This window comes from Phaenicophaeus curvirostris, chromosome 2, assembly GCF_032191515.1.
Source record: "Phaenicophaeus curvirostris isolate KB17595 chromosome 2, BPBGC_Pcur_1.0, whole genome shotgun sequence".
In the NCBI taxonomy this organism is placed as follows: domain Eukaryota; kingdom Metazoa; phylum Chordata; class Aves; order Cuculiformes; family Cuculidae; genus Phaenicophaeus; species Phaenicophaeus curvirostris.
Genome location: NC_091393.1, coordinates 3526668 through 3539283, shown reverse-complemented (window position 1 = coordinate 3539283; position 12616 = coordinate 3526668). Strand labels below are relative to the sequence as shown.

At 36.9% G+C, this 12616-nt stretch overlaps 1 protein-coding gene across 1 annotated transcript in view; it reads right to left on the bottom strand.

Moving 5' to 3' along the window:
- Nucleotides 1-12616, bottom strand: part of ASCC3 (activating signal cointegrator 1 complex subunit 3) — a 277171-nt gene that overhangs the window by 250464 nt on the left and 14091 nt on the right. Inside the window, exons 2-4 of the mRNA XM_069851132.1 lie at nt 6630-6773; nt 5733-5883; nt 549-1132 (exon numbers count right to left, since the gene is read on the bottom strand). Coding sequence (XP_069707233.1) covers nt 549-1132; nt 5733-5883; nt 6630-6719 — 825 coding nt within the window. The 5' untranslated portion in view covers nt 6720-6773. The remainder of the gene's footprint in view (nt 1-548; nt 1133-5732; nt 5884-6629; nt 6774-12616) is intronic.

Genomic DNA, 12616 nt, shown 5'->3' with positions numbered 1-12616 from the left:
TCCTCCAGAAGCCCCCTGCCCAAGACTCCCAGAGGGCAGAACGCACATACCAAAGGGAAGGAACCTACGTAAATAAATTCCGGGAACTGATTATAATAGACACACCTCTTCCAGGAAAAGTGATAAATATATATGTTTTGACTGTACATAGCCTTTGTGAATTGTGCTAGAAGTCACACACACATTAGGTGGAGCTAACTCCTGCATGACCAATGTCACAATAAAGGATATCTTACTTATTAATCAAATTGGCATTGATTATTGACTCTGTCTTTTCATGGCATCATAATGCTTAGAAAAAGAAAGTATGGAGAAACTGAGGCAATGGCCAAAAAACTTATCAGCCTGTCCTGGGACTAAGGAATTCATACTGAATCCATCATCTGCCTGGTAAATTAAAATGCTGCAATGTAATTTTTCTCAAGACAGAAAAAAATATAAAGCATAGACAACATTTGATTAACGTGTGTTGGCATAATCCAATATGAAATAATTTGCTATTTACACAGCACTCAAATACATGCAGTATGGTTAATATGCTACTGTACCTCATTTTGAAGTTCATCGCCACTTTTGGTAGAAGCAAGCATCTCATACAAAGTACAGCAGAGGTCTTCTGTTGTGGGCCCTCCTGGGGTACCCCCTTGAGATTCATTCAGATACTTTCCAACTTCACACCATAAAAAAGAATCGTCTACTTTTTCCAAAGACTTGAGATCAGACTTATCATCACAATAGTTCTGTAAGTGATTCAGCTGGTTATTCAGAAATTTGTTATAATCTAAACTTATAATTTTCTGTGCATCGGCCTCACCATTCACAGGCAGCTCCTCAGAGTGATCCAAATCATGCATGTCAAACGAAAACACTATATTTTTACCGAAGAACACTCTGTTATCATTGCTTTGCTCTTCAGCCATCTGTATGAGGGCTGTAAGCTGTTCTTCAGTGAAGTGAGAAGCAATCCGACATGTGGCATTACAAGCTGCAGTAGCAGATGATGATGGAAATGGCCCAAACATCTGCTTGATTGCCTTTGTCTCATCATGGCCAACACATTCTTTCCTGTGAAACATCTTAAAGAGAAAAACAGCTCCACTTTCAATTGCTTCTTGTCCATTTTCAGCTCCAACTGTTAACAAAACCAAAAACAAATGTAACTTTATACACTTCACGCTAACTCTCTTTCATTGCCTATAACATAGCGGTATTTAACTTCTTGCTTATAAATGAAGACCATAACAAGAAGTAGCAATTGTTGCAAGGTACTGAATTATAAAATATATATGATAATAAAGCATCTGTCTTCATTATCCTTCTTCTTACTAGAAATCCATATTAAGATTTACCAATGCTTTCTTATTTTTCCAAATAAGAGGAAAAACTTGCCTAGGTCTTAAACTCACAAAAGTATGTTCATAAGCTTATTAAATGAAGCAAATTGCCACTTTGTGTCAATGTTTATTCATTGCTTAATCTGAATATTCATAACAGACTAAATACATAGAACGCAGCCAGGAATTACTACATTCTTGTAGCAACTCCCAGGAGAATTACATTCTTGCAGTAATTCCCAGCAGAACTACCAGACATTGTGCGTTAGTTAGAAAAATTGCCCAAAGAAATTAAAGCAAATAAATGCACAAATTTAGATTTATGTCTACAAAATAACATAGTATGCAAATAAAAAAACATTATTAGAGGAAAACATTAATTTACCTCTTACACATATAGCTGTAAACTTACTCAAGGAAAACATAAGCAAAACCACCACAGGATGAACCAAAATGTGACTACTAAATGAGATTTTAAAAGTCATCATGCATGAAATAAACAAAACAAGGCAGCATACTGGCGTTCTTGTTTGTTTTATGAGGACAACATGCAGAATTTCTTTTTTAAGTTTACAAAATGCGTTCCAAGAAGTTTGGTAGGTTATTCCACCATTTTTAGAATAATTAGCATCTCCTACAAGACTATGTAATTTCAAAAAACACCTTAAAAGCTTTGTGTCAAGATTTACAAGCAGCTATTGTCAAGATGTCTTTACCTGGTTAATGCTTTAGTTATGACAGAAGCAACCAGCACAGCAGCAGAAGAGAAGAGCATGATTTAAGTGATAACACTTGTGATTAACCTCCAGCACAGCTAATTCAAAAGAACTATTAAACCAAACTATTTATTTTAAAAGGAGCAATATTATTAATTTTTAAAAATCCCCAAAGGCATAGTAAATGCGGCTATTCTCTTTTCAGTAATCAAAGCCATCTTGTGCCTCCCTCTGCATACCTCTGCTATTCAGTTATGTGCCTATGTACCTGCTTTACTATGTCCCTGCTTTACTATGTCCCTGTTTTCTGCCTGGTAAAAGACTTACTGAAATCAGTAGTAAGATCTTTCAATTATTTTCACATTGTTACTTATGACTTGATTCAACTTAAGTTGGGTTCAACCCCAACAAAAGCAAGGATTTTTTTCCCCACACAGTCTAACAGGAAAGAGGCAAAAGAAATCCAGCATAAGAAGATGGAACAAGGCTGAATAACTAGGAACATAACATAGTGCCTAAAGATTCAGCATTTCTCTTGACTTTCCCTACGGTGCACTTTGAAAAGCTGAAAAGTTTATGGAGGGGATTGGAGATATTTACAGGATAATTACGATACCTACATATGGAAGATACACGACATGAATATACACACAAATACAATACATATATGGAAATACATCTCAAATGGAAATACATCTCAAATGAAAAAGGCGGTTCAGCCTCCTTCTCAGCAATAGCTATATAGAAACCACAGGAAAAAAACCCAAAAACCAACATCTAAAAATTTATAGGCCTACATTTGCTTGCAAGAATATCTCTCTCGTGTATTTGTGTGTTAGGAATACAATTACTTAAAGTACTTGTGTTGGAACGTAAGTACACATTACTAAACTAAAAGAGCAATTGCTCTGAAGACTGAGAAAAGTCTCTTAGGTTTATCATGTGCTAATACTCCTTCATTATCAACATCTATCCATGGAAGCATCTCTTGAGAAAATACTACCCCTCCCCTCTGAACATAATGAGTCAGCCAAGATAGCAAAAGATGCATAACTTGAAGGTACTCTTTCCTTTTTTTGTTTGTAAGCCAATCAGATCATTTCAGTAAGTAACATTTTCTCCATAAAGTAAAGAAATATTACAGTATCTATTGCCCAGGCTGAGATTTAATTTCCTTGAAATTAAGGTAAAAAGACATATAAGCAATTCCTTTTCCATACCATACATTTCTGATAATGATGGTTGGAACAATACTGTCAATTTGTGACTCACTGCTATGAGTTCTGGCTTGTGTCCCCGTAACATTACACATTTTTATTTAGAAGAGTCAAAGCTGATGTTTTCTTTTTAACTTGTCATAACTAAATATTCATGCATTTGTTTTTGTTTGTTTTGTCCTCTCCACTCCATCAAGCAAAAATTTACCAGCATTACTTTCAAGTCTTAAAATTCGCTTTACCTACCCACCACACTGAAAGTTGGTGAGGGGCAGGGGGGAATGGAATGGCCTTGCAGCCATCTTTGGCAAAAAAAAGGAGATAAATAACACAGCTAATATAATTTGTCATTATTACAGAAAATGCAACCATGCCAAATTATTTTCATAGATAACATTGGCAGCTAAGAATGGCAAATACTTGTTTTGCTTATAACCGTTTTTCCACTACCAGGCATTTTGCCCTACTTTCTATATTACATGAGTTCTTACATTGCAAACTTTATAGTCAACATATTTTTGTCAGCCCTAACTTAAGCTATACCCAGTGGATACTTAAAACAACTATGCAGGTCTTCTCCACTTATTCCAGGTTGCCTGTTATGGTCATAAATATTCAGATTAAAGGAAAATGACACTGCCATAGTTCCCTGCACCTCTGATTTACACAGTTTGCTGTGCCTGATTGGTACTTTAACAAGGTCCTTATTTAAACACCAGTTCTCCTCTCCAAGGCAAGTCTGATGCTTAGGTGCAAAATATAGCTAGCAATCATTTCTAGATGAGCAGCTTTCCCTCAAAAAAAACATACGGAGTTTTTGCTTACATTACTTACAAAAAATTACTATAATACCTAAAATGAGGACAAGTATGGAACAGAACCATGTATTCTGCTAGTGAACTGCAAAATCCATGACTTATTAGTAACAGCAAAAAGCCCCATCAGTTTATTTCCACATACTTCTCATACTAAATCTAAAAAACAACAGCAGCTGCTGGGAAGAAAATTAACTCTGTTGCAGCTGAACATAAACATTACCTGGCAGCAACTAAAACAATAGGTGTTATCAACATTATTCTCATACTAATATCAAAACACAGATGCTACTGGAAAGAAAATTAACTCTATCCCAGACAAAACCAGGACAGAAATAAAAAACACTAGAGGAGAGCTGTCTGCACTACTCGAAGGGAAATGAACTTTAAGTTCAGATTCACAAAAAAAAATTTACATAATTAGTAATTGACTTAAAGGCTTTTCTTCATTTCTGTGAAAACTTCCACTAAAATTGATTTATCATTGGAAATGGTTCCATTTTTGGCTACCACCAAAAAATTTTCCACTTCCAACCTGTGAAGGTACATATGTAGGAAGAATGGGAATTAACTGGGAAAAAAAGGGTAATTGCAGATGCATTATTTATTTGAGACGCAAAAGGGTAGCAAAGGGATGGGGCAGCCACAGCTTCACTGAGCAACCTGTGCCAGTGCAACACCACCCTCATTGTGAAAAATTTTCTCCTTATATCTAGTCTACATCTTCCCCTCTCCAATTTATACCCATTGCCCCTAGTCCTATCACTACATGCCTTCGCAAAAAGTCCCTCTCCAGCTTTCTTGCATGTCCCCTTCCAGGTATTGGAAGGTCTCCCCAGAGATTGAGATAAAACACACTCTGGTCTATAATGACAAAAAAACCCAGCTATATTTATACATATTAATTCCTTCAGTCCTCTTACTTATGGTTCTGTCCAAGATATTTAAAATATAACCAGGAGAAAATATATGTATTAGCTTGAAATTAAAAATTCTTAAATATGTGATAGCTAGAGCTTGAGCCATATGTTCAATTTCTGAGCTCATGAAGTTAAATTCTGCCAACAACACCGGCTGAATTAGTTTTAATTGGAAACAGTTTATCTACAGACTGAAACTAAGATTTCACACCTTCTTTGCCAAGATGTGTATTCAGTTTTAAAAGCTTAATTCCAGATGAGTGATTTTTTTTATTTATTTCTCTCTCCAACACCAAACAGTTCAAGCTGAAAACAATTTTTTCACATATTTATCTGCTTATATAGCAATCCAATTTTTCATTATACCAATCACACAGAATTAAAGTAGATAAGACTAAGATTGCTCTTTTCTCAGAATACTGCCAGTCCAAAAGAAGCTGTTGCTTTTGCTTAATAAAGGTTGATCACAAACCATACAACACACTACACAACAATGCTAGCAAAAAGCAAGAATATCCACATAATAATGGTAGCATATTTTAAAATAAAGCATAAGACCAAATTGTGAAAACACATATCGGATAAAATGAAGTTTCACAGATATTTCAGGGCAAGCCTGGAGTCAAGGTAGAACTAAAATTGTAGCAGTATGCAGAGCATGCAGGCAGAAAGCAGTCTGAACCTCCTCCCCAAACAGTCTACTATTAGAACACTAGTGAATCAAACGTACCTATCTGTTTTGCAGCTTGTAGTATAGTTTTTAAATCACTATTTACAGTTTGGTGTTCTTTTTTGTCCAAATTGTCATCAACAAACTTTATTATCTTCTTCCAAGTAAGATCAGACTTCAGCAACTCTTCATGTAGTTTTGATCTTTTAGTCTGAAAATGCAAAATATTTGGGTTTTTCAAATTAGTACACAGAGATTCCTTTAAAATTAAACATCAGATTAAAAAACACTCTTTCCTATTGCATTCAGTCAGTGTGTAGTAGCAACTGCAAACACTTCCCCTTTTACCTGTTTTTCACTCTTCCCTGTGCGTAGGGAAACAGGAGGATATACACACAATCTCTCTCCCTACTTTACTCCTTCCAAGGCAGAATTCTCTGTAAACCCAACCTCTTGCACCTTCAAGAAATTTACTCTGAAGATTGCGAATTCATTTCACATTACAGGTTCCCATAATGTGTCCATAGCTTTAATGTATTATTTCGTGTTGGTGGGGGCGGGTGGGGAAGCACCTAAATTCAGTATCACTATATTTATTCTAAACATCCTTCAACAAGAGTCCAGAGTGAACTTAATATTCAGAGGGAAACGTTTGGCTTCCCAGCTCTACATAAGCTTGGAGCTAAAACCCTACCAGCCCAGCCCTACCTAAATAACTTCCTGAAAGATGAAACAACAGGACTGTACTAACACAGCCGAGTATCCACACAAAGCTGCAGCAAATTTGACTTCGAGTGAGGACACTACTAAGGAATGCACAAGAAATAATACACAGACTGTATAGTCTTGCTTAGCTACTGTTATTAAATAGCAATGCAAACTAAGAAAGCAAACAATTCTTACTATATGTACAGTAATACTTTATAATTATGCTTTGGAAAAGAAAAAAATCTTTACCTTTAAGTCAGCTAATTCTTCACTGTAATCCTCATGTTTAGTGACATTTGAAAAGGAGCGTAAAGCGCCTGTAAGACGAGGCAAGGCCATCTGTTACTCATTCAGTGATCCATAGGATGAGAAATTAAATCCCAGTTCAAGCACCTAGACGAGAACAAAACAAATAACATGGCTTTGTTAATGCTACAAATACAAACTCACATCACAAACTTGAAAGACTTTTTTGAGCAAGCAGAATTTGGCTTGCACTTCAGTTACCCAAGTTTAGAAATATCTCTCAAACTGTTGGTAATTAAGATTCAGTAGAAGGGAGGTGAAAAGCAAAGAGCATAGGCAAGACATGGTAACATGCAGAGGTCAGTCAGCAGGTTCTTCTTCTCCCTCCTCCCTAAAGAAAAGTCACCAGCAATAAGGCAAAGTGACAATTATTATTTTACCACCACTAGCACAAGAGTATTTTACTGAAATCTATGTAAACTGAACTTTAGCTCCCAACAGCAGTAAGTGAATAGAACCTATGGGAAGATTTCCTCTGAAACAGCCCACACTGGGAGCTTTTTGGTTGGTTAACAGCCTCCAGCCCTGATGCAGGAGCATCCTTCTTGCAAATAGCTTTGACATTTTTAACCAGCAAAACAGGCAAAGAAAATTACAACAGGGAAAAAATACGTTAATACATATAGCACTGAACTACTATAAGAGATAAAGGAAAAAGAGCTACCAGAAAGCTGAAAAAATTATGCCTCGGGATATTTTCATCTTAGAACTGAAAGCTCACACACACACTTAAGCAGTGCAAGGCTCTCTTCAGGACTACAGTTTTTTTCTGCATGGTCTTATTTCTGTAATGAAACAAGCTCCTATCTATACAGCAAACCACAGCTGTTCTCTACCTGAACTTCTTGTACTCCATCCAAGTCTTGCACTGAAACTGTTCTCAAAGTTGTTTAATTTCAAAACATGCCACAGCAGAAATGTTTAATGAACTCTATTGCACAGCTACAATGTCTGATGGTAACAGATAGATACAGATTTAGATTATTTTTGAAACAATTAATGATACCATTACAAACCTAATGATCTGCACTATTCTTACCATGCCTGAAGACCATCGGCCATACAGAATTTAAATAACCTAAAACAGAGTTAATAAAATGACTTCTACCCCTGCCAGTCATACACCGTATAGAAAATTGTGCTTTAATCCAATTATCCCTAACATTATTCTTCATTTAATGACCACATTTGTATTTTAGCTATCAACTCTGCAATAAAGTACAAAAGCAAATCCAAATGCAGCGTTCCAGTCACAGACAGAAATGTCACTGACTTGTTAGGTCTGCTTGTTTTCCCACCTCGCATTAAGATGCTTTTCGAGAAAAGCTATCACCACAGCTGGTATTTTGGAGATAAATGTTATAACGATGAAACTACAAAATGTGGAAATATAAAATCTTTAACTGTGAAGGGGATAGAGAGGACATATTCAAATTTAAGCCTAGAAGCAGACAAAGCCAAGCAACATCTTTTGAGATGTTCCATGGATATATGACATGTTAGCCATGACATGTGTAGTCCCTAGTGAAAACAGACTGTGATCACTACAGCCACCATTATAGGAAAGTAGTAACATGTCCAAAACTTGAGGGAATCTACCCCAATCTTTTTTGTTTGAACCCAACAAAAACAGTAAATCATTCTCATACTGCTCCAACAACAGCACTGCCACAGCTATCAAAGATAACTCCATTTTGCCTATTTATTTTATACTTACACTCATATACATATTTATACAGAATTATGGTTCTTTACAAAAACATATAGCAATGTAACTGTAATATTACTATCTTAATTGTCCTTTCAGAAAGAACATGCACAGTAATTTATGAAAGTTCTAACCTGCTTTTAAAAAGTTCACTTTTCTCAGACACTTTTAGATTTTAAAGCACCTCCAGCAGGCCCGTTTGTTAGGAAATCAAGTTTTGAAGGAGTGCTTTTCTTCTTTATTCATTGAGTTATCAATGCTTTCTGAAATATAAAATCTGGAACTCCAGGTGACAAGTAAAGGCACACCTCCCCTACCTCAGGCTTGGCCAAAGAGCCAAATTCAGCCCTGAATTCCTACAGATGAGCTCGTATTAATAAATGATGCTCCACACATGCCTACGTGCTTTCAGGACTTGCTGTTCTCCAGGAGAGCTGGTCTGGCAGATCAGCTGCCCAAGGCTTCTTTTACATTTTGCCTCATTTACAGCCAAACCCCACATGCGCTTCACTTCTGGTCCATGACACCCACCCTCATCAGGGCCCCAAAAGAAAACAAAATCAGCCATCAATTACAAGGCAGGGGACAGGTGCAATTACAGATGTAAATGCCGAGTCAAAAATGCTGTGGCCCTATGAGATGCAGTGTAAATGTACATTTGTTATAAATAAATAAGTTACCTGCTTTCACATAAAACCTGCTTATGTAGATATCTGCCTGCATCACACAGAATGGATCAGCTACTGCTTGTCTTCCCACAGCCACAATAAGGGTAACTACTTCCTTCTTACTTGACAGAAACGTACCTGTTTGCTTGCAGCTTGACCTGAAATACCTGTACTACCAAAAGATCCTGCTAAGGTCTGATGGTTTTGGAACAAGGGCCTAAAAGGCAGCAGAAATTAAATCCTATTTACCATGTCCCATACATAAAGAAGCAAAACAAACTTTTGCCATCCTTCTGCCCATTCCCTCTCAAGAAAAAGGTGTGAGAATAGGTTATTTAATGTTTGTAGAGAGACAAGCGGAATGGGAATTTAACCTTAAGATGAGTAAAAGTTTGAAAAATATCTTTCTTTTCCTTTTTTCTTCTTCAATCACATAATCACCTAGGTGCATTCCACTATTTTTTAAGGAAAAAGAACAGAAGGCTGAAGATTCCTAGCACTACCTCAGATTTCCTGCCTCTTTCAAAAAAAAGCCTTAAAACCTTATCTGTCCATTAAACTTGTTTGTAAAGCAGCAAGAGCAAGATCCGCCTTTCCAAAGCTTTGTGAAGATGAGAGGCAGTATCTTTTAAAGCCTATTTTAGTTCTTTTAAAAACAAGTGTGATTTTAATGTTGAAACTTTTTATGAGGGAAAGTAAAACATAAACACAGATTATACTCAGGATTCAGGTATGAAACCATTCAAGCTTTATAGTTTGAACATAAAACTAACAGTAAACATGGATCATAACCTCAGCAGAGTTTTTCCTATCAAACTAAAAAATTGCTGTCGACATTACAAAGATAACTAATGTTACTGGAGAAGTTTTCCACTTTACGTTTTCACCAATTACTTAAGTTTTCCTACCACTCCTGGCCTTTCTTCTATAAGTATATTACAGAATGATTTGTTTCTGTTCTCCTCTGAAATGTTACAGAGATTATGGTCAAAGCATTGCATTTTTGGTTGTTGTTGAGTTTAAACTTTTTTCTTTTACTTTCTATATACTTTAGCAAAACAAGCCAGCTGCCTAGTAGGGCTAAGAGAAAGGGAGAGCTCCAATGTGGTACCTTGAGGGAATAACACAGCATTAACAGAATCACAGATAAAATCCGCAATTGCATTATCCTAAACTACCAGCTTCTGTAGTTTCTAGTATTTAACATGCTGTAGGTCCCTTAAAACTTTGAAGCAGTCATTTTGTTTAAACTGTTTTAGGAATATTAAGACAGGTTTTCCCTATACTACTTTCAACTATTTACAAAGTTCTTTGCGGTCTATGTAAAATACTCATTTATAAAACCTGAAGAAGTTATGATTGATTACTAAACTAATCAAACAAGTTTATAAAGAAAAAGAGGCTTTAGACACCGGTAAATAATAGCAGGTTGCTATTGACCACATCGTATTTATCTCAAACAGCATTTTCACTTGTTGAAGTGGAATCATTTCAAATGAAAGGGAAGGTAAAAAGGCAGATAATATCCGAGCCACAAAACAATAAATTAAAAGGGAGGGAGGAAGGCAGTGCATTAACTTTTTTTGCACTTTAAAGGCATTTAGAAATCAAACACAAAAGCAGCAAGACCATGAGGACATATTAAGGCATTTTAAATATAACACACAGAGAATATTTTACTTCTTCATGTTACTGTGAAAGAGGAACAAAGCAAGACAAATAAATAAACACTGAATTTTAGTGAGTGTAGCATCAGAATGCTACAACCTGACTGCTGTTACTGAAGCTTGGTGGGACTAATCCCATGACTAATCCCGTGACTGGAGAGGGTCTATCAATGGCTACACGCTGTTCAGAAGGGACCTCATAGGAGCCTCCCAGTACCTGAAAGGGGCATACAAGAAAGCTGGGGGGGTACTTTTTACAAGGGCATGTAGTGATAGGACTAGGGACAATGGCTTTAAATCGGAAGGGGGAAGATTTAGATTAGACATTAGGAAGAAATTCTTCACAATGAGAGTGGTGAGGCACTGGAACCGGTTGCCCAGGGAAGTTGTGGATGCCCCATCCCTGGAATTGTTCAAGGTGATGCTGTACGGGGCCTTGGGCAGCCTGGACTAGTGGGAGGTGTCACTGACCCTGGCAGGGGGTTGTAACTAGATAATAAATTAAATGTTCCTTCCAACCCAAACAATTCTATAATTTTTGAAAAAATTGTTGTCAGCAGCTTCCTTAACATAAAGGAAAACTTCACATTTTGTTTACAGATAAGTCTCAATATTTACACCCAACACGAACACATTTTATTTGGTGCGTATTTATACTGCCATTTAAAAGAAATAAGTAAAAGTAGTTGATTAAAAAGCTACTTTACAACAACAGGGACATTTTGATTAGATTCACTTGAACTTCTTATCATAGAATCATAGAATAACTAGGTTGGAAGAGACTCACCATTCCTATCAATCACTAAACCATGCCCCTTAGCACCGCGTCCACCCGTGCCTTAAACACCTCCAGGGAAGGTGACTCAACCACCTCCCTGGGCAGCCTGTTCCAGCACCCAATGACCCTTTCTGTGAAAAATTTTTCCCTAATGTCCAGCATAAACCTCCCCTGGCAGAGCTTGAGGCCATTCCCTCTTGTCCTGTCCCCTGTCACTTGGAAGAAGAGGCCAGCTCCCTCCTCCTCTACAACCCCCTTTCAGGTAGTTGTAGAGTTGCAGTGTTTGATGCAAACAGTACAAATATAGCATCTATCATCAAAGCTGACATCCAGGGATAATTGTGGTTTAATCAATGTCTAGGGTATTCATCACAAATAGCAGACGAAAGCAAGACACTGCAATATTTCCAACTGCATATTTTATACTTTTATAAGCAGTCCTATATGATGCAATAACAATTGTACACTTTCAGATATCTAATTTTGTGCAAAAGGCTCAGACATCCCACTGGAAATCTCTCAAGCCCTCTGGGTCGAATATTGCTGATCGCCAGTCAAGACCAGGTCAGTCTTTGAAAGGGAGATGTCAACACTAAGGAATTTGTACTCAGGAAATAATAGTGGCTGCCTGATATAGGGTATTCATGTCAGTTACTACCAGAATTCAAACAAATGCTTCAGCACAATGAGAGGCATAACAGTGCCTTTGTGTGTCATCATTCATATAAGAGACAACTTCAGGATCTTGATTATATAAGTCATTAAAACAACCCCACTTCCCCTCCCAAACAAAACCCAAAAGACAAAAAAACCCTCTAAATAATGGAATTGCAAGCCATGCATTCAATAGAACGTTAATCTTTTCCAGATTCTCTCTCTCACAATCTTAGCCATGCACATGGGATTGAACACCAGCTGCCTGCCACTGGAGAGGCATGTCCTATGATTACACCCAATACTGTTTTGGCGTGATGCCAAACACATGGCTTGGCCCAATAATGTGTTCATTTTAGATATCAATTATAAGGATAGCCAATAATAATAATAATAATAAAATCTTCTTCAGAATAACTCATCTTTCTTCTCCAAGAACATAAGGTGCAGTTCAA